Source organism: Zootoca vivipara, chromosome 9, assembly GCF_965207765.1.
Source record: "Zootoca vivipara chromosome 9, rZooViv2.hap1.1, whole genome shotgun sequence".
Lineage (NCBI taxonomy): Eukaryota > Metazoa > Chordata > Lepidosauria > Squamata > Lacertidae > Zootoca > Zootoca vivipara.
Window position 1 is genome coordinate 42,356,157 of NC_142592.1, and position 22,833 is coordinate 42,378,989.

The following is a 22,833-nucleotide window of genomic DNA, read 5'->3' on the forward strand; positions in this document are numbered from 1 at the left end:
ATCAAACATTGATTAATTCTAACTTTTACTGAATCCAGAAATTATGGGGAGTATCTGGCATGCAGGAATTTAGGGGAATCTGCCCCCCTATCTATAACATCAGACACAAGCTCCCCCCTCCATTAGTTTGTACCTATTTGCTGTAATTATTCTGTTATTTCTGGCTCAATTTATGGACAATTTTGCACAGTGATATTCATCATGGAACTTTTCAACTGGCAAGGTGGACGATCATATAGCACGTGGCTCTAGTGAAACTATATAGTGACCAGACACATGCCCTAGTAAAGCAAGTTTTGTAATAAAGGGGACCTGCTGTTCTTTGCTTTGTGAGTGGTTCTCTCTGTAGCATGTTCCCAACTCATCTTCTACTGCCTGCCACGTTTTACTCCTAATTGCTAGTCATCTTTCCAGTAGCACCTTAGAGACCAACTAAGTTTGTCATTGGTACGAGCTTTTGTGTGCATGCACACTTCAGATTTTTGTTTTGTTTCAACTATGCCAGACTAACACAGCTACCTACCTGTGCTAGACATCTATTTTCTACTTTATGTAAAAAGCAGCTCTTTGTGAAAAGGGGAGGAGAACAAGGAAGGAGGAGGAAGGCATAAAGGTGGGATTTAGTCCCTTGAACTCACTCACCATTGGCTGGTTGTAGTGCTCCAGGGACATAGTGACAACGTTGAGGCAAATTATGAAAGTGATGAAGATGTCCAAGTAGTGGCTGGTGCAGACCGAATGGATGAGGAGGCGGACAGAGCAGTAGGTGGCATAATACGGCAAGCGCTGTGCTTCTGCCATGGGAGTGGCAAGGGGAGCAATCCAGGGAGGGAGGGAAGAGGAAGAACAGAGAAGAGGCAAGTAAAGAAAAGAAAAGAATGGAACCAGAGGAAGGGGAGCAAGGTGAAAGGAAAGGAAAAAAGAATGTAATAAAAGGGAACCAGAAGACAGGGAAGAAAACAGAAATGCAAGTGAGTAAGTGAAGGGGAAGAGGGGAGGGGAGGGGAGAGGAGAGGGACAGAAAGAATCTGTTAGTCCTGTGTTTGTAGAAATGATACTAAACCAGCACTTCATGCTCCACCAAATTGAGTTTTCAAATGAGCAGAGGAAGCAAGCATCTCCAGAAAAGGAAAATCTGAAGTAAGAAGTAAACCAGGGACTTCCATGGTTTTGGGACAGAGGTGCATTCAAAGGGGTTTAAGGAGAAGATGAGGGGAGAGGAAAGGCTGGACTAATTCACATCCAGGTGCATTTGGGGTATGTGTGTTTTTCTCATTAAATCATATACACACAAAACTACATGCACAAATTAGAGGCACATTGAAACGGGATTCTCTTGGTTCCAAGGCTGTCTTAGAATATGATGACTGAAACAATGATAGATTAGATATAGATAGATAGATAGATAGATAGATAGATAGATAAGATAGATGATATAGATATAGATATAGCCATGGGCCCCATCTACCCAAAGAACAGGTGATGTTAACAGGGTTTGTTTTTTTTTTTGCAGATGCAACTTGACAGGCATCCCCAAACTGCGGCCCTCCAGATGTTTTGGCCTACAACTCCCATGATCCCTAGCTAACAGGACCAGTGGTCTGGGAAGATGGGAACTGTAGTCCAAAACATCTGGAGGGCCGAAGTTTGGGGATGCCTGCTCAATGACATTTGACCAAGCGGCAAACAGCTCTCACGGTTTTGCCACCCACATACACATTAAGAACATAAGCATCTGCTGGGTCAGGCCAATGGCCCATCTAGTCCGGCACCCTGTTCTCACTAGGGCCTGTGAGAAGCCCAAGAGCAGGCCCTGGGTGCAACAGCTCTCTCCCTTTTCCCGTGGTTTCCAGCAGCTGGTATTCAGAAGTATTATTGCCTCTGACTGCAGAGGTAAAATGCAGTCACCTGGATTAGTGATGTTGTATTCGTTGTTGTTGTTTTTTATTTAAAAAGCTAAGTTTTTCTCAGACAACTTCAGCCTACGAACCAACAAAACACTTAAGTTGTTCCTTACTCCTACGCTTCTTCTCCAGGCGTCTCAAGCGCTTCTCTTCCCGCCGCCGGGCCTCTTCTGCCTCTTGGTGTTGCCGACATTTGTGGAAGTTCTCCACCACCACCCCTACAAACATGTTGAGGACGAAGAAGCTGACGATGAGCAAGAAAGAAATGAAGTAAAGGAGCATCCAAGGGTTGTTGTTGGTCACTGGCTGGAATTAAAAAGACAGACAGACAAACATACAGAGAGAGGCTGTAGTTAGCACGTTATGAGAGGAAAGACCAAGAAGATGATTTTGTTGAAGAAAATTGAATATTTCTGGAAAGCAAGGAAGATGGCAAGGAAGATTTATATGACCAATGGGAGACCCAAACTTCATAGAAATGTGGCGCAGGGCACATCCTCCCTCCCCTCAAGCACTGGAGAGTGATATTTGTGATTTATTGAGGAGAGTTTACAGGCAATCCTTCCTTGACTGCCTGTTCTTTTCTTTCCTGCTACTGGGAAAGGCATGTGCATATATATGTATAAACAAAAGTACTGCCATCACAGTGACATTCATCCATTCCGTCCATCATGAGGATGGTTTTAATTAATAGGGCAGCAATTAAAAAAAACGAGAGCAGAGTCATGTTGAAGAGAATGAATATTGAGCTGGGAAGTTCCTGCTTCACTGAGCGGTCGGGTCAAGCCACTGTATTTCATCCTCAGTCCTACCCTTGTAATCTACAATAAAGGGACAATAATAGTGGCATATCTTGCAGGTTTGTTGCATGGATTATTCATAATTTATATGAAGCACAGAGGAAAAGCAACACAATTAGTCCAACTAATTTTTAACCTCAATTAAAAAGTGCTTTAAATTATTTTTAAAAAGCTCTCAGATTTATCGGGCTATTGCACATGATGATCTTGAACAATTCCAAAACAGTATCATTTTTTTCTGCACTCTAATTTTTTTTTTGGGGGGGTGTAAACAAACCAGGAGTGCAGTGTTAAGAGCTTATTGAAACTGTGCCCCAAAAGGATTTGACATGTGTGGGGGTGGGGGTGGGGGTGAGGGTGGCATTAGTACTGTATATTCCTGCGTATAAGACTACTTTTTAACCCAGGAAAATCTTCTCAAAAGTCGGGGGTCGTCTTATATGCCGGGTCGTATTTCTTATACGGCGAGTATATCCCAAAATCTATATTTTGACTGGAAAAGTTGGGGGTCGTCTTATACGCCCAGTCGTCTTATACGCCGGAATATGGTATTTAGATTAATAATATTGGTAGCTGGAATACAAGAATAATAATTACAGTATCAGAGAAGAAGACTAGGATAATTACAATAATTTTCTGAAGAACTCATTTAGCAATGTATACACAAATTATAAATGATCGATCACTATTATCAAGCCATTAAATATCAGAAATTAGTACAGGCACAACAACATTTTTCAGAGAAGTAATTTTGCAGCCTTGTGTGTATATTTGCCGCCTGAGATGCCAAAGAAAATTTCCAGATGGGTAATGAAGCTAAGCTAGAGAAATGGAACAGTCAAATCCTATGCATGTCTACTCTGAATACGCAAGTCCCATTAAATTCAATGGGGCTAAGTTTCAGTTAACTAGGTCGAGGTTCACAGTCTAAGGATTTTTCAGATTATTTTAAAAACAAAGCCTTGATTTTTTTTTTTTTAGTGTTTTACTCATTTTTGAACAAATCCAGCATGAAATTTAATTTTATGTACTGGAAAGGGCGAGAAACCTTGTTTGTGGTGGGAGTCATTCTGTATATGTAACAGGAGAGTGAAGAACTCTCACAAGAATAAACAAGGAGAAGGCGGTATCATTGGTAAGTATTTTATGTCACAGACACTGTCCATTAGGAAAAATCAACACTAAAAGCTGATGAATTTTTATATGGAGCCTTAAAATAAAACTCAGAAATTGCTGCACAGGTGCGGAGAATTGAAATTTAGTTTGGAAAAAAGGCAAAACAGAGAGAACAAAAATCGACAGATTTGTCTGTCCTTATTCCCATGTAAGTAAAAACCATTTTGTATGCAAATTTTGGCTGCCCTAGAACTGTTGTGACGTTGTGCTAGAAATGATTCTCTCCAAACAAGACGAGCTGAAAACCATTCTGCTATACTGAGAAAACAAGTTGCGTTCACAGTGTGGGTGTAACATATCATCGCCACTGTTTAAGTCCTGTGCAACTGCCATCTGCATTAGGGAAGTGATCTTGCATTATTAAAGTGAACAGGAACAGCAGCAGATTTTAGCTGCCAGCCATGAAAAGCCCCGCCTAGGGTGGGAATTGCCTCAAGTGATCATCAGTCCGAAGAGTCTGCCATCATGCCCCAAAGGACACGTGATACTACTGCAAACCCATTAAGAGATAAAGAAGAAGAAGAAAGTGATTGACAGAAGTTTATGCAAAAAGAATAAACGTGGGAGCATTAAAACAATTTTCTCCATGCTAGTTACCTGAAAGATATGCCATGTCTGCACACACAAAAAACAAAAGCTACACCCGCTACAAATTAGATGAGGACAAAACGCAGTAAAAATGGAATGGCCCAGCATAAAAATAGTACCAATCAATCTGACAAATCTCTGAGGGAAGCAATGTGCTTGCAATGCAAGGTGTCTAACCAACCCTAGTACAGTTAAATAAGCAACTTACACTCTAAGGGCGCCTCCAGACTGTGGCAATTTTGTGGAAGGGATTCAAGCATATACTTGAACTGTGCAATCAAAGTGGATTAAAGTACTCTGTTGCCCTAGAGCAACAAATTTGCTTTTAAAAATGCAAATGAATGGTTAACAGAAAGATGCGCAAACATCTCACAAGCAACTCAGGATGAATCCTCATTGTATAACTGTCAGAATAAATGCTCAATGAAGACTGGAATTAGTCTAACCTGTGTAAGCGGTGTGCAAGCAACTTAATATGAATTCTCAATGAAGAGTTTGTTTGGAGAGGGCCAAAAACAGGAGAGAAACAGCACTGAGAGGGAGTGATAGAGAAGAGAAGGAGAGAAGACTGTGGGCAAATGTCTTGCCGTGCATTTAAAGCCTATTTACATTTGGGAATGAGGATGAAGAGTAGAGACTAAAGGCCATGGGCAAAATGCAAGTTTTGAGGAGAGAATAGAGAACTGGAGAAAGAGAGAGATTTGGCATTGCACATGTATTAAGAAAGGCAGTTCAATGCATACAGCAAGAGGACATATTAGAAGGGTCGCTTGAGAAATTTGTTATTGCCAAATTCTGCTACAAACTGACCTGATCCCTAATACTAAAATGCAGGTTAGAAACTGGTAATCTTTCGGAGTTTGCACTTCTAATTGTGCAATGCACTCCCGCACTCAAGTACTAAAATGCATAAATGTACTAAAATAAAAGTACTAAAATGCATAAAATGAATAAATATTATTTGGAATATAAAATGCATCTAGAAATGCAAGTTTTCATGATGACATAAATTTAGAATAATGCACTTTGTGAGGAAATACCATTAGGGAAATATGTTCAAACATACATGTTTTAAATTGCAAGGTCATTTTTAAAATGCAGAAACAGGAAGGATTGCCTCTATGAATGAACACATGCAAAATAGACATTGACCAGAAAAAGAGTGATCTGTCTATATGCTCACTCAATGTCTTTTGTCAATAGAGAAATCATGAAAAATGGCCTGTAGTACTATGTTATCCAGAGGAAACTTAACCACTCCCCCTATAACTTCCTAGTACTTGGGGCGGTACATAGCAAAACAATTAGGAGTCATCAAAGATGGATAATCCAGCCTATTTAACAACCCAGCTGAAAGCAACATGAATGATCATTTTGTAGACCAAGTTCCATACCTGCTGATCAACAGCCACAGCATCCAGTCCATTGTACATAATGTTGACCCAGCCATCTTTGGAAGCCAGCACAAAGAGTGACATCAAAGCCTGCAACACATGAAAGTGAGTCAGCTTTTGACTGGTTCAAGGGTTGACTATTTGACTATTAGATGCATACAAATAAATAGCAAAAAAACAGAGAGGTTCCTTCCTTCCTTTCTTCTTCCTCCATCACCCTGCCAAAGTTCTCCAGGAAAAGTTGATGGGAGAGGGAAAAGAAATTGCCTGTGAAAAAGGGGAAGAGAGAGAAGGAAGTGCTGCCAGACAGCTGTCCTCTGAGAAATTTGTCCCTAGAGAAACACCAGATCAGCTCAGTCACACTGTTGGTTTAGAAAACAACTGATCACGATACATTCCATTCCTTGTTAAAATGTCACAAATCTATCAGATCCAAGGGGTTGCAAAAAAGGGAAACATGAAATGTATCAGGAAGGACTGTGACATGCATCTGATTATTATTTTTAAAGAACCCACTTATCTCCCTTTATAACTGGCTCTGAACTTTTCCCTGCCACATCTCACTCCCCCATGGAAAATTTGCACTCCGCGCAAAAGTTAACCCTTCAAAAAAAAAAAAAGATCCCAAGACTCTTTTTTTTAAAAAAAAGATTTTTTTATTGGTTTTGCATAATAAAGAAAAAACATACACATACATAACAGGGGATTCTCTCATGGCAGGAGGGGGCTCGTGGAGGGGGGGGGGTTAGAAGAAGAGGGGTTATATGATCCTAAGACTCTTTAGGATGCCTCCCTCCAATTATGGGAGGAGTATGGAGCATCCATTAAGAAAACATACAGATTAGACAGTGAATTTCAACTGGATGCAAAGAGGGAAAGAAGCTCGAATATTTTAATCAGAAATGTAAAGCATCCTCCATAAACACTTGCTCTGTTTGCTCCCTTAAGAGCCTCCAGAGGCTGAGACTCGACGGTTTCCCTAGGCAACCATTTTCATTTCCCCAACAGTTCTTTTTGCAAGGAGATCTTCTCTAATGTCCGGTCTGAACATGTTTGACTGCAATCTAAACACACTATTTGTAGTCCTTCTTTCTTTGTCCCTGGTAAGCACTTGCCCTCCCCCGTTTGGATTGATTTATTTGCATTTAAAACTTGCCACCAGGTCTTTTAAGGCACATGTAAAACCATGAAAATAGACTAAACAGAGCGTGCTGAACATGTGCTGCTGCAAGGCAGGATTGTGGTGGCAGGCCCCATCTGCACCCTCCACACAGCCATTGGCTCCTCTGCGCAGGGTCCCTAGACACTGTTTGGAAGAGTTGATGAATGCACAGAGTCAAAAGTAGGATCCTGCTTTCCTGCCCTACATGCCCGGTAAATCTTGATTAGCACCATCGGCAGCGTTGGAATTAAGAGTAAAAATTCTGATTTTTGAAAATATATTTGAAAATATTTTTAATTAATTATTACAGTTCCAGGCATCCCCAAAACATCTGGAGGGCCGAAGTTTGGGGATGCCTGGTTAATCCCTCATAATGCATAGCTCTTTATCCTTTCCACATAAATCATGTGCACATGTCATATGTTGGGAAGGGCCACAGCTCAATAGTAGGCTGCCTGCTTTGCGTCTAGAAGATTCAATTCCTGTCATCTCCAGGTGGTAGGGCTGGAAGGGAAGCCTGGAGGGTCACTTCTAGTCAGTGCAGGCAGTGCTGAGCTAGATGGGCTGATGGTCTTGGGTTATCATCAAACTTCTGACACTGTGTGTTGTCTTCAGCTGTTTATCTAGAAACTCACTATAAGGCAAGTTAATGAACTTTATTTCTGAAAAGGTCTGGGAGCCTGCATAAAGTAGTAACAAACTTCTTCAATCAGGCTACTTCTCTGAGACAGCTCTGCAGCTATGTCTGTTTTTCTTAAAGGGGCCATGTGCCAGTTATTTCACAATTCATACATTGCAGGTGTGACTCGATAGAAGTAGCTTTCTATGTTCCTACATGTTCTAGAACCTCAACATGCTATTTCTGGTTCTTTTTTCTTTTAGGTCTCAGAGGTCTTCAGCTTTCTCTGACCTCTGAGACCACTTGAAAGATTCCTGGATACTGTAATTGAGATGCTAGTTTTGCTGAATTTTTTAAAGCAGCTTCTGAATTGCTGCTTTGCATTAATCATTTATTGTACAGTACGCCAACTTGATATTATTCCAATGAGATGAGGTATATCAGTATTTTAAACCAACCAACCAACCCAACCCAACCCAAACCTTGAGGCATTATCTGAACCAAAGTTAAGCACTTTGCATCCCACTGAAATTAGTAATGGAGTAAAGGTTACAGCCCTTTAACCCACTTACCTGGGAGCCAGCCCCATTGAACAATGGTATTTACTTCTTAATAGACTTGTAAGTGCATGCTTAACTGAAGCTTTAATTGCTGTTTTTATTAAAATGTGGTTGGTTTAGTTTAGTTTCATTGTGATTTTATTGCTGAAACCAAGGAGACTTAGAAATGCTTAATGTTGGATGGACTGTGCCATTTGCAATTCTGATTCTTAAGGTTTATCTGTCTTGTAATGTGGTAATGAAAAACTGGATCTGCTTCCGAAGATGAAGGTTCTCAGCAGCAGTACTACAACCTCCCATCCTTCAATGTGAGGATCTATGTCTGAAGTCACAGTCCTTCCTTTTGTGTTGAAGACACCAGGGAGACTAAAGTGAGTCTAAGGAAACTTGGAAGGTTCCACATTTACCTGGCCCAGATTGTCGAAGTTGTATTTGTGATGGACCCACTTGTAATTGGCAGCCATGCAGTCAGACCTGTTGGTGATGTTTCGGGTGTCCACGCCCAGGCAGTGGTAGAACTTCCCCTTGAACAGCTGCAAGAAGAAAACACTTTGTCAGAGACTTTGCTGTTAGGAATGGAGGGTGGTGCTCTTGAGTGTGGTTACGAGACAAGGCAACTTGCGCCTCTCAGTCACCGACTGCCACCTGGTTTAAGACCCATTGTCATTAACCCCCTGACATCCATTTGGAAGTAAGTAAATGAGAATGTAGCTGAATGGGGACAGGCAGAAGCAAAATGCCCCCAATTCTATCCCCCAGGCCAGTCTAGAGTTATTCTGTTCCAGATTGTTACTGGGTTTGCTGAATGCGAGCATATTGCTCCCATGAATTAAATATCCCCTACTTTTCAGACACTTCAACATAAATTTACTCGGTGGTGACTTAAAAAAAATATCTGTTGCCCCAGTTCCCTTTCCCATATGGCAGGGATTGGATTGTGCATTTGGAAAATCTCAGGGTGACTTCACACGTTACAGGAAGCTCATCTGCTTTCTAGCACTTCCCGTACATTATGAAACTGCCATCCCTACATACAGATTAAGTATAGCACATTCTCCCAAATGATAGAAGCACTACCCACTCCAGCAGACCTCTGCAGTAGGAGCCTAAAATAAAAGAAAGCGTCACTGCTTTCTTTTTCAAATAGTCGTGGGTGGATGATGGATCAGTGCTTGGAATGTGGGGGAAAGTCAGGAATTAATGGAAATCACTTCTTTGTAATAAAACAGCAAGCACCTCAGTTTGGACCAGCAGTCAACATGCCAATTCAGCATTGGGTCCTGAGGTCCAGCTGAATCTTACTGTAGCCCTGAACACCAGCCGTGCACTCTTATTATTTTGAAATGCATCCCTTCCAGCTGTCACAATAGAACTGGACCAAAGAGGGACAGTGAATATGACCCCTCCCCATCATTTTTGAAGTCTGCTTGCAAGTGGTTTGCATTCAGACTGCTTGCAAATGGACTTTGAAGTGATGTCTCTCAGCGTCCATCAGCTGATCAGTGCTGAGAGCCACCCCCTTGGAAACCTAAGTGGTTTGAATACAATATCAGGTGATTGACAAATAGGCAGTTCCACCTGCTTGTCAAAGTTGGCCTGCAGTGAGGGATGGGGGAGGGAAGGAAGGATCCGGCCCACCAACCAGATCCAGTGCCCTCTCCCCCGCCTCATCAGGATAAGAAGAAGAAGAGTTTGGATTTGATATCCCGCTTTATCACTACCCGAAGGAGTCTCAAAGTGGCTAACATTCTCCTTTCCCTTCCTCCCCCACAACAAACACTCTGTGTGGTGAGTGGGGCTGAGAGACTTTAGAGAAGTGTGACTAGCCCAAGGTCACCCAGCAGCTGCATGTGGAGGAGCGGAGACGTGAACCCGTTTCCCCAGATTACGAATCCACTGCTCTTAACCACTACACCACACCTCTCTTGACAATTTTCCTATCCACCTCTTTACCATGGTCTATATTATAATGGGAAAGTAGTCCTGGCTTTAAGGAAGCAGAAGTAAATTCTCAACTGCTTTCATGTTAGGACAAAAAGATGCAGCAGATGAGACACAAAGATGCAGGAACCAGCGTAGTGTAGTGGTTGCGGTGTTGGACTAGGACCTAGGTGACCAGGGTTAAAATCCCCATTCAGCTATAAAACTCAATTGGGTGACCTTGGGCCAGTTGCAGTCTCTCAGCCTGGCCTCCCTCACGGGGTTGCTGTGAGGGTAAAATGAGGAGGAAGAGAAGCATGTACACCACCATGAGCTCCTTGGAGGAAAGGTGGGCTATAAATGCAATAAAATTAAAAATAATTAAAAATAATACATTTTCGCATAGACGATATTAGCAACAGTACCTGCACCCCAAGAATGCCAAAGATGATGAAGAAAGCACAGCAAATGAGGACGATGTTTCCAATGGGCTTGAGTGATGAAATGAGTGTCTCGACCACAAGCTTCAGGCCCGGTGCACGACTTATAACCCTGAAAAAGAAGGACTGTGAGGAGAAACAATAAGGGAGACATAGCACAGAGATGCTTTCCCTCAATGTTTTACGAAGAGCTGCTCTAAAAAGTATCACGACACAGCTGCTTGCCCCGTAAAGCAACATGGCAAATTTCCAGCAAGGGCAATCATTTCATCCCTATATATGTATTTTTGTACACATTACATAGCTGGACAATTACATTACAAAATTAAGAGCAATGCAAATTTTGAAGAACAGCTGTGCTTTGGTTTGCATATTGCTTTTGGAAGTGCAAATTAGGTACCTAAATGCAAACTCAGTCTAAATTCTTCCCCATCTCTACTGTCAAAACTGACTTTGGTTACCTACACACCCCCTACCTGCCTCTATGCTTGTTCTTCCCTATTTCGATTGGCCTTGTCATCACAGACTGTATCTAAGTGCCCTGAGCTCTTGACCCTTCTTATTGCCCTTTCCAAAACCTTTATCATGGCAAAACTTCTGGGAGTCCACACAAGCTTTCTCTGGGTGTTCAGAAGCAGGGTCCATACAAAAGAGAGGAGGAGGGAGACTAGCCTTTTGGATCTCACCTAAGGGGGCGCAAGGTACGCAGCAGCCGGAGGACTCGCAGCACTCCCAGAATTTTGGCTCCACCAGCAGAGGCTACCGAAACCACAATATCAATGATGGATACGAACACCAAGAAGCCATCCAGGATATTCCAGCTGCTGCGGAGATAGGCCTGATCCCCAAAATATAGGCCAAGGGAGACTACCTAGGGGAGATGAGAGAATGCATGAGCGTGGAGAATGTGATGGTTAAGCTACTCCTAGAACTACTACACGGTGCAGATTCTTGAGGGTTTCACCTGGGCACAGAATTCTTGATGGGAACAGGCAAGGGGTCAATGGAAAGCTGATCACTGACACTGATATAATGTTTGGATCTCTTTTTTTAAAGAAAAACCCTCTGGGGAATAAAAGATGAACAGGAGGGCCTGATTTCACCTCTAACAAGTATCTTTTTTAAAAAGCTGCTAATAGCCACCAAGGCCCTGATGATCTCCTTGCTGCTGCTGCTTATACTATATACAAATCCCTTCATCATCACAGAGATAATTTCAAGTTTTGGCGTTCTGAGATTTGAAAATGAAAGGGTGCTTTTTTCTGGGGGAGGGGACGCAGGGGTGCGCATACCCCTAAACATTTTGTGAAACTTTGTACGTTTGTCCATTTACTGTATTCATTTCCCCCCAATTTGAATTATAAAATGGTGATTTTCTTGAGTCAAAATGAGAGTACCTGTAAACATTTTTTTTAGGAAAAAAACCCCACTGGCTTTAATTCTCAGTACTCCCTATCATGCCAGCCTGTGGGAAGCAATTGTACAAATATAACCAGCAAGAAATATGGCCACACTGAATATTTACCCATTTTTGGGGTGTGTGTGTTGAATGTACTGGGTCCTTTCTTTGGAGGAGGGAAGAAATGTTTATTTGAAAAAAACCCATAACCCCTGAAATCACTTTCAAAGTGCTGCCATCATTTGCCCCACCGTCTGTCTCTTGGGTGCTATTCTCATTGCTCCCCACCCTGAGTTCTCTCCCTTTTTTTAAAGTTACCCTAGCCAGCCAGGGGTCATGCAGTGACCTTGATGCTGAAATGCTTCACAGCTCATCAGATTCGGCTCAGTGCTTGATATCATCATGGGCAAACAGAGCCTATTTGGGAGGTGCTCTGAATAGACAAAGAATTGCTGCCCTATTTGCAGCAGTATATGTACATTCACCAAAAGGGCGCCTCCCCTCTTTCAACTCTGATGAATATATTTGTGAAAATGGCACCCCTTTGTACCTTATCCATCGCCCCCCCCCAATGGTATGTCTGCCTCCCTGACAGACTTGGAAGGGGCTGGTTGGGCCAGTGAAATGGGGGCGGCTTGGTAGCTGTCAAGGGGTGACTTACTTTCAGAGTCATCTCAGCAACGAAGATCGCTGTGAAGATGTAATTGGATACCGTGAGGAAGATTCTTTCCTGGAATAATCAAAGGCAGCCTCAGAATATATCTAGCAAGGGCTCTGCAGTTTGAATCATTGCAACGAGCTTGGCAAATCCTACTTGGTTGCTAAGAGCCAGGTGGATCTAAAAGTCTAGGGTACTTTAAGGTCAGCTGCCAAAAGCACCACCCTGCCCAACATCTCAAGTACATTATGCTATGCTGTCGTCCTTCCCAGTCTACCATTGTTGGCCCAATCAGTTCCTAGTGGATGTGGTAGAAATAAAAAATGAATGTGAACAGGCCAGCGACTGAGGTTTTCTTTTCATTTACCTAAAAAAAAAGATACAAACACAACTAAGGGCATGGTCACATTGCCAGTTACTCTGCATCCAGTGCTAGTTTTAGAAGTCACATTCCCATGACACAGCCCTGTACTTTGTTGACAAATGCTGCAATTTGATGTGTTTCCCCCTCAAATCAGCTTCAATTTGACTAGAAAACTAGATGCAGAGTTAGCAGTCATGTGACCATGTCCTAATAGACATTGCGCATGCACAGAGGACAGCTTCATAAATGGGAGTTCTGGGGGAGGGGCGTTTGCAGGGGCCAGGAAACAAAACAGGTGATGCCCCATCCCATCTCTGATGTGAACTGTACAAATGTAGCTTAAAACGCAGCAGGGGGGAAATGAACCAGCTGCATTTTGAGCCACAGTTGAGAACATGCCCCCCAGTTGTGAACTGTTACACCACTGAATAGAATCCTCAGGTAGATGGTGCTCATAGCAATCAAGTCAAGTATGTGGTTCTTCTATGGTCGAGGCAAACTGTTCACAGAACATAGGAAACTGCCTTATAACAGCAACATATATACTGTAGATATTCATTTGGCCCAGCAGTAGCTCTCCCAGATCTCTAGCAGAGGAGCTTCTCATTACTTGCCAAGTGAGCCTTTTAACGAGAGATGTCAGGGATTGAGTTTGGGGCCTTCTGAAAGTGTGCCCTCTGTCACTAAGCTATGGTTCCCCCCCCCCACTACCGGGCACAACACTGGACTGTTTTCTTGTCACTGCAAACCCACATGTGCAGACGGGAGGCTTGTTCACACAGTTTGCCATGAGCTGGAAAGTGCTGCCTGCTATGTGCCCAAGGTTCATATGTGGAATTTTGCAAGCCTTATCTCAGGAATGTGAAAACAGTCTTCAGTGTGTATGTTCTCCTGATTATACATTTAAAAGCTAATCCCCAAAGCACACAGGTAAACCATCTTATCTAACTTTCATCTTCAGTGTTGTTGTGTACACAATGAGTTTCCCTCTTATTGGCAGGTGTATAGATTTCCAATACATGAGAAAGATATGTGTTTTCCTCATTTTTCACTATCATTGGTGTTGTGACGTGGGGTTTGTGATTTCAGCTCTCTTGACATAACATGCTGGAGACAGTTCTCTAGTAACAGCTCTTTATTAAAGTGAACAAGACTGAAGACTGAGGAGAGGAAGGCTACATTTATAGGGACAGGGGACTAGCTAGGAAGGGATACATTTTGGAGGGAACAATATCAAGCAATCACAGTGCTGCCTTTTGGAGGAAACCAATAAGACAGAGGATCCAAATACAGCAGCTTAAATGAACCAATAGTAGCTGTACCCTCTGGAACCAAAAGGCAGTTACTTTATCCTAATGCAAATACAGACAATAATAATACAGATATAAAATCCTTTGACTCAATACACAACACCCCTCCCCCCCTAGTGAGCACAGCAGACGTAATCCCTCAGGTACTGTGGGGTCCTACAACTTCTACCTGATCTCCTGACAACAGGTGTTGCAGGTTCTGGATTGGGTGTTACCTGTGGTGGAGGGGCTGCTATAGGGGTTTCGTCAGGAACAGATGGAGTCCCAGACATCTCAGGGTCCCCTACCTGTACCTCGTCATCCTGAGGACTAGCAGGCCCTGGTTCATTTGCGGAAGCCCCTGGTGACTGCACCTCTGGGCCATCTTCACTCTGGTCTCGCAGCTGTGCGTCATTAGCCAGGGATGAATTATCTGACTCCTCCCTGCTGAGCGCCCGGCGCCTCAGCTGATCTATATGTCTCTTCCAAACTTGCCCATTTTCCAAGGTCACATAATAGGACACAGGTCCACTAGCCCGGGTGATCACACCGGCCACCCACCGCGGACCTCGTGAATAGTTCCTCACCCAGACCAGATCTTCAGGGGCGAGATACCTTGTTGTGTCAGTCTCAGCCTGGGGGGTTGCTCTTGAATTACGGTTTGGCATTTTATCTGGGTGGACATAATCCAGCACCGTTACCAGTCTTCTACCTAAGAGCAGCTCGGCTGGCGACTTGCCCGTCGCAGTACATGGCGTCGCATGCTGCAAAAATAACATTCGTGCAATGCGAGCCGACCAGTTACCCTCCATTAAGCGCGCAATGGATTCTTTGGCTGTTCTTACCATGCGCTCAGCCTGCCCATTGGAGGATGGGTGAAAGGGCGCGGATGTGACCCCTCTTATAAAGTTATCAGCCAAGAATGCCCTGAATTCTTGGGATACAAAAGCTGCCCCATTATCTGATACAATGGTCTCAGGTAACCCGTGGGTAGCAAACAGCTGCCTCAACACCTTGATTACAGCAGCTGATGCCATGCTAGGGACCATCGCCACTTCTAACCATTTGGAATATGCATCAACGATAACCAAAAAGACCTTCCCTTGGAATGGCCCAGCAAAATCTATGTGCAGCCGGCTCCAGGGAGTCCTGGACTGCTCCCACCAGTGGACTGGTGCTCTGGCCACTTCTGGCCGCACCTCTTGGCATGCCTTGCATGTTCGTACCCATTGTTCTATGTTCTGGTCCATTCCAGGCCACCACACATAACATCGGGCTAGCGACTTCATCCTGACCATTCCCGGGTGTCCCATGTGAAGCGTCTCAAGAACCCTGTTTCTCAGTGGTGCTGGGATGATCACCCTATCTCCCCATAGGAGACAACCCTTATGCATGGACAATTCGTGCTGCCTTGTCGCATAAGGCCTGAATTTTTCTTCATGCGAACCACCTGGCCACCCCCTCCCCACCCAAGTGAGCACACGGGAGAGAACAGCATCTTTCCTAGTTTTCTCAGCTATATCCGTAGCTGTTACAGGAGCCCCCGGAAGTGTTTCTAGCATCATAATGTGCTCCGCCGGAGCAGGATCCTCATTGCTCCCGCCAGGAAGGGGCAATCGACTCAGCGCATCAGCATGGCACAACTGTTTCCCCGGCACATGGGTCAAGGTGTACTGGAACCCATTCAGGAATATTGACCAACGCAACATTCTGGGGGAGAGAATTTGTGGCGTTTGTTTGTTTGGGTTGAACAACCCTAACAGTGGTTTGTGGTCCGTTTCAATGGAGAAATGGCGACCGTACAAATAATCATAGAACCTTTTGATTCCGGACACAATAGCCAGTGCCTCTTTATCAATTTGAGCATAGTTGCGCTCTGTGGGCGACAACGTACGGGAATAGAAAGAGATGGGCTTTTCCGACCCATCCGGTTCCCTATGACTCAGCACAGCCCCCAGACCGTATTGAGAGGCATCACATGCCAGGACCAGCGGCTTTGACTCATCATAATGAGCAAGGACGCTCCTGCTACTCAGCATTCCTCGCAAGGAGTCAAAAGCCTTCTGCTGCTCCCGCCCCCATCGCCACACATTCTTTTTCTGCAATAGTCTATGTAATGGTTCAGCTACCGAAGCTTTCTGGGGTAAGAACGAATGATAAAAGTTAATAAGTCCCAGGAATGACTGCAACTCCGTCTTGTTCTGTGGTCGTGGTGCCTCGATGATGGCCTTAATCTTAGCATCTGTGGGGTGGATGCCTGATGCATCAATTTTAAACCCCAAGAAATCCACAGTTGGCACCCCAAAACTGCATTTTTCTTTTTTCAGTTGCAACCCCACCTCCTTGAACTTGAGCAACACTGCACGGACACGCGCAACCAGTTCCTGTGGGTTTTTTCCAGCAATCAAAACGTCATCAAAAAATGGCAAGACCCCCGGCAGACCTCTTAACAGGCGTTCCATGAGCCCTTGAAAAATCCCTGGGGCCACACAAACTCCGAACTGTAATCTGTTAACTCTGAACGCCCCTTTATGTGTGACAATAGTCTGTGCTTCCGCTGATTGTGGGGTTACTGGCAGCTGTTGGTAAGCTTGTGCCAGGTCAATTTTGGCGAACACCTTGCCCCCAGCCAGTTTAGCCAACAGATGTGATACGACTGGAATGGGGTATGAGTTTCCCCTGAGTGCCTTATTGATAGTACATTTGTAATCTGCACATATCCTGACTTCCCCATTTGCTTTAAGGGGCGTGACGATTGGAGTCTCCCACTTAGCAGAGTCCACGGGTGAGAGAACTCCCTGCTTGACCAATTTATCCAGCTCTGCCTCGATCTTGGGTTGCAGTGCAAATGGCACTCGCCTTGGTTTGAGTCGGATTGGGGCCACACCGGGGTCCAACTCGAAGTCAACTGGGGGCCCTTTATAACAACCCAGTTTTCCATTAAAGAGACCAGCAAATTCCTTGCATAATGCCTCGCTCATCTCAGGGCAGGTTTGGATTGAATTAAGCCCTGAGATACTCAGTCCCAGGGCGGGGAACCAGTCAGTGCCCAGGAGACTGGGGCGACTGCCCTTCGCAATCACCAGTTTGAGTACAGCCTGTTTGTCCCGGAACTGTACTCTCACGGCACACATTCCCATAACATGGATGCGGCCTGCTGAGTACGACTGCAAGGTTGCCGGGAAGGGCTCCAGAGGGGGCAACTTACCCCTGGGGAAGAATGTCTTCGCGGTCTGGTCCGACACGATGGTGAATGCAGATCCGGAGTCCACCTCCATGTCGCACTGCTGACCCTCAATCTTCACCTTGACGTGTGCCTTGCCTTGCGCTGGAAACTGCACGGCCCTCCCGTTGATCTCCGTTACGTAGTGGCAGTCCTTTAGAAAACGAGGTGCTGTGGGCGGTCTGCGATGCTCCAGTCTAGGTGCTCCTGTTGCTCCCGACGCCGCCGATCTACAGACCCTGGCGATGTGACCCGTCTTTCCGCACGTCCGGCACATAGCATCCCTGAAACGACAACTCTTCCGCTCATGGTTTCCGCCACAACCTGGGCAACTGCCTCGGCGATCTTTGTGCACTGTGCAGGCCTGACGCACCAACTCGACCCCACGGACTGGGCTCTGGCTCGGAGTAGCCTCTAGCTCGTCCATGGCATGCGCAACTTCTATCTGTGGCTTAGTGGCCTTGCGACTGGCATCAAGCTCCTCTCTTTCATAATTCTCCGTGGCGGTGGCCTCCTTCAAGGCTGAAGCAAGGGTAACCTCTTCTTTAGCCACGATGCGTCTTCTGGCTTTCTTGCTGCTCAGACCACCAATAAACCGATCCAGGAGAGTCTCTTCCAGATTTTGGAAGCCGCAGTGCTGAGCGAGCTTCCGGAGTTCAGCCAGAAATGTGGATACAGACTCCCCAGCATGCTGCTGCCTCTTATGGAACTCCATCCGCCGGGCCATCTTGGTCTCAGTAGGCGCCAAGTGGCTTGTTAGGCAGGCAAGAATATCTTTGAGAGACGTCTCACTCAGCTTCGCTGGAGCAAGTAATGCCTTGGCCAGCTTGAAGGTCTCGGGCCCACAGTAGCTCAGGAATGTGGCCCTTCTTTTGCTGGCATCGGTGATCCCTTGAGCCACTGCAAAGAACTCGAAGCGTTCGACGTAGTCTTCCCATGTGTGGGGCTCTGATGGCTGGAAGGGCTCCAATACCCTTGGACTCTCCATTGTCCTAGCGGGCAGGGTCGTCTTCTCAGCTGGCCAGTGAGTCTTGTTCTAAGCTGCAATCCGGACTCTGAGGCAGGGCTGTGTTTAACCGCTCCTCAGCATTCCGGATCCCACCTTCGTCGCCAGTTGTTGTGACGTGGGGTTTGTGATTTCAGCTCTCTTGACATAACATGCTGGAGACAGTTCTCTAGTAACAGCTCTTTATTAAAGTGAACAAGACTGAAGACTGAGGAGAGGAAGGCTACATTTATAGGGACAGGGGACTAGCTAGGAAGGGATACATTTTGGAGGGAACAATATCAAGCAATCACAGTGCTGCCTTTTGGAGGAAACCAATAAGACAGAGGATCCAAATACAGCAGCTTAAATGAACCAATAGTAGCTGTACCCTCTGGAACCAAAAGGCAGTTACTTTATCCTAATGCAAATACAGACAATAATAATACAGATATAAAATCCTTTGACTCAATACACAACAATTGGCTGCTGTTCTAGTAATGTAAGGAAGCACCATTCTGAAGTTTTAGATAGGAAGCGTTTTCTTCACATAGAATATATTGTCAAGGATTTCGTCTGAATGGCTAAAGTATTTTACAAGCATATGCTCTTTTATGTCACACACATTTATCTAAAATAAATATTCTGACAATTACTAACACAGATGAGAAATATCATCACTCGATAACTCAGGAGAGGGGGCCCTTTTCATGCAGAGTGCCAAATTACCCTGATAAAAAGGTGTTTAGGGCTGCATACTAGTAGTGGCAGGGCCAAGCTCACACAGAGACTCACACAGAGACACATACATGCAATCACACATATACAAAGCTGCTTCCAATGGAAACAGAGACATACATTTAATTCTTAGGAAAACTACTCAAGTTTCACTTTCCATTTTCTCCATAGACTTGTTTCATCAAGTTTGTTAAAAAAAAAAAGCTCTCCAGCATCTTTTCTATGTCCTAATTGTGCAAAAGGTAAAAAGAACTCTGCAATTCCACAAGAATGCAAATAAAGTCAATGCAGAGCTGAACTGCCAGTCTTGCCTTAACAGCTGTTCAAAGTTTCAAACTTCAGCTGCATCCTGAATGACCGCTCCCCACATCAAATGGGGGGCACCTTTTGCGTGGTCGCACGCAGCCCCCCGGATCCCAATGCGACTCCTGGTAGTTCAGTCTGGCCTCATCCTCCCCAGGCTGGATACCTGGAGATCTCTGCCTACCTCAGCCAATCGTCCAATCCTGCCTGGGGAGGCGTTGCCAAGGGATTGGGCAAGTAAGGGGAGGGACCGTCCTGCCACACAACATAAGGTGAATCTTACCTGCAAAGCGGCAGTCGGCTCCAGAGCTTCTCCCACCCTCCCCTCCCCCAGTTAAGTCTTTTTTTGCAGGCTAACCTTTTCTTCGCAGGTACGCGGGGGGTGCTATGTCATGGTCTCTGTTGAAGGGCTGGAAAGGAATTTTCCTGTATTGGCAGGTTTTGCCTTTCCCGTAGCAAAACGTCACAACTTTGGAAGTTTCAGGCCTTGGACGGAATCCTTTAGTCTATCTTCCTAAAGGGGGGGACGTGAAGCAGTGGCCCATGCCCCCCTTGCGGTGGTGATCCCAGGGTACCCCGTTAAAGGAGTCTTGAGGGGAGGCATTGGCCATACACCGAGAGGTTGTCATTGCTCTCCCCTCCAACAGCGGCGAAACGGGGGGGGGGTGGGCTCTCTGCTTGAACATATGTTCTCCAGAGCCAACCCAACCCCCACACATTCTGGGTAACCCTGAAGTCTCCCAGATCCCCGGCTGGGGAGTGGGAAGGATAAACGCCCAATGCCTGAGCCAAGGTCTCCCTACCTCTGAAACTTAATAAAGTTGTGGCCAGTTTTAATCCCATAGCACGTTGTCTTGAGTCATTATTCTGCTCTGGGGTCGCCTGGGGTTGGGAGGACTCCGCCTGTCCACGCAAAGTTGTACACATGCAATTGCAAAATGCGAAATGCATGAATGACTTTTTTCATATTTGCAAGGAACACCAGTCTACCTCTCTACTGATACCTTTTCTCCTCTGCTTTGGAGCTTCTTCCAAAGGGAAGAGCTGCAAACGCACATTTTGCACGCCATCAGATCTCTTCTTCCTCTTGGCTCCTCCTCACTGAATGGAAGGCAGATGGAACTCCAAGGGCCAGGTGGAATTTGGCTGCTGCACATCTGGCTTATGGACCAAGGGTTCCCCACACCTGCTCTAAACCATAGGTGTGTTCTCAAGATACTTTGTAGAAGGTCTGCTAGTTAATCTGAAACTAATACTACTGTATATGCACTCTTGTCAAACAAGCCATGTATAAGCAAAGAGAGTTGATACCCCCAAGTCTTTCAAATCCTTATTTTGTGTCAAGGGTGGACTTTGAATTTCTGTAGTGCCCTGTGTGAGGTCAAAGTTCAGTGCCTCCACTGCCTCTCACCTTCTGTTCTCTGTGCGCACTATGTCATAGTGGTGACGCCCTGTGGCACCCCCTCGGCTTGGTGTCCAGTGCAGGGGAACCAGGCATGATGCCCTAAATCCGCCTCTATTTATATGCAGATTCTCACAACTGTACATGAACACAAATGAAAACAATCCTCTGCCCCTTAAACGCTGCTTTTGAAAAATGGAGAGTCTGCAATTTTTACCAACATAGAAAAAAATACTTTTGGAAGTTTCCAAACACAATAAATATGATCATTTTAGTGACAGATTTTAAGAAAGACAACCAACTTTTCTTCACACCTGCATCAAGATGCACTGTTGAAAGCATTTGTTTAGCTGCCCCCCAAAAAGCTCCCCATAGATTCTATGGTCCATCTGAACAGGTTATAGTACTCACTGTGCTTCTGTGTTCAATCTGTGGTCTCTCCAGGGCAATAGTGATGCAGTTCAGGAAAATGAAGGCCAGGACAATGTAATCAAACAGCTTATGGGCGATGATAGTTTGACAGAGGATACGAAATCTGAAAGACAGTTCATTTGTTTGTGAAGTGCATATGTTTCTAAGGGATGATAGGGGTAGTGAGAAGGTTTGGGGGAAGTGGAAGATGATAAAATTACTCCCTGAAACTTTAGCTGTTAAACCTCCTGTTCAAAATTCTTTAGGTTCCACTTGAAGGCTGTCCAACCGATTTAATTAGTATTGGCTCATGGCAAACTTTTAGAATCTCCCATTTTATTAATAATAAATAGTAGTAAATTTGAGCGCTGGAACAATTTCCTCTGCTGCTGTGAGCTTTGCAAAATAATGCAGAATGTATTGTGAAAAGAAGATACAGTAGTGCAACATTGCTAAAAAATACATCATGGTGTATGTCTGATAATGTAATGTAGGAGTCAGCAAAGGTTTTCAGCAGGGGGCCGGTCCACTGTCCCTCAGACCTTGCGTGGGGCCGGACTATATTTTGGGGGAGGGGTAATGAACAAATTCCTATGCCCCACAAAAAACCCAGAGATGCATTTTAAATAAAAGCACACATTCTACTCATGTAAAAACACGCTCATTCCCTGGCCGGATTTAGACGGCAATTGGGCTAGATCTGGGCCCTGGGCCTTAGCTTGCCTACCTATGACGTAATGCATAAACCAACCATGTGCTCTAAAAGATGTGCAGGTGTGATTGAAGAAAAATGCAAAAAATTCAAGGCAGCATGGTAGCATCCCACCCCAATTTGCCCACCCCCCACCCCCCACAAACATAAGCAAAAGTAAAGGACATATACCTGTTTTGTGGTGAGAAAAGGTAGATGGACCAGTCTTCACGCAACTCACACCAGTCTGGCTTGTAGGCCTCTATCATCTTTCTGATACGGAAACACAGGCTCTGTGAAAAGCGAGGCAGAACATCAGAAGCTGCCGCCTTCTTCACTTTCCCCACATGAGCAAGTCTCGTTTAACTCATTGCATACCAAAATCTGAGAAACCTCCCAATTATAGGTTCTTCATTTATATGGATCATTCACTACCCACCATGCCCCATGCAGGGTAAGAAAATGACTTGAAATCACAGCTGTGGGAGACGATGATGGCATGGACAGAGCGTTCAGAAGTTTCTCTCTGATCTGACATAAAACTGAAGGGCTGAAAAGAGAACTTCAAGGTCATCAGAGCCAACTGCAAGCACCATGGCAGGATTAATGAACTAATTTACCTCCTAGAAAGTAGAGAATCAGCATTGCCATTCTGACTTTGACTGAAAGCTTTGCTGATTGGGCAACACTTGAAGATTACTAACAGGCATGGGCTACTGAAACAGCTCAGAGCATTGCCTTCTACCAAGAAAACCCCCAAATGTCCCTTATTGATGTTGACATTTCACACCTGGAGAAATCCAGCGA

At 44.9% G+C, this 22,833-nt stretch overlaps 1 protein-coding gene across 3 annotated transcripts in view; it reads right to left on the reverse strand.

The window, feature by feature from the left end:
* CACNA1I (calcium voltage-gated channel subunit alpha1 I) overlaps positions 1 to 22,833 on the reverse strand; it is a 279,689-nt gene that overhangs the window by 34,002 nt on the left and 222,854 nt on the right. For all 3 annotated transcript variants that reach the window (XM_088652075.1, XM_088652074.1, XM_035128273.3), the window contains 9 exons: positions 22,219 to 22,319; positions 21,336 to 21,459; positions 12,624 to 12,692; positions 11,250 to 11,434; positions 10,549 to 10,675; positions 8,611 to 8,736; positions 5,863 to 5,952; positions 2,018 to 2,210; positions 643 to 794 (listed from right to left, as the gene is read on the reverse strand). In XM_088652075.1, the coding sequence (XP_088508201.1) occupies positions 643 to 794; positions 2,018 to 2,210; positions 5,863 to 5,952; positions 8,611 to 8,736; positions 10,549 to 10,675; positions 11,250 to 11,434; positions 12,624 to 12,692; positions 21,336 to 21,459; positions 22,219 to 22,319 (1,167 nt within the window). The remainder of the gene's footprint in view (positions 1 to 642; positions 795 to 2,017; positions 2,211 to 5,862; positions 5,953 to 8,610; positions 8,737 to 10,548; positions 10,676 to 11,249; positions 11,435 to 12,623; positions 12,693 to 21,335; positions 21,460 to 22,218; positions 22,320 to 22,833) is intronic.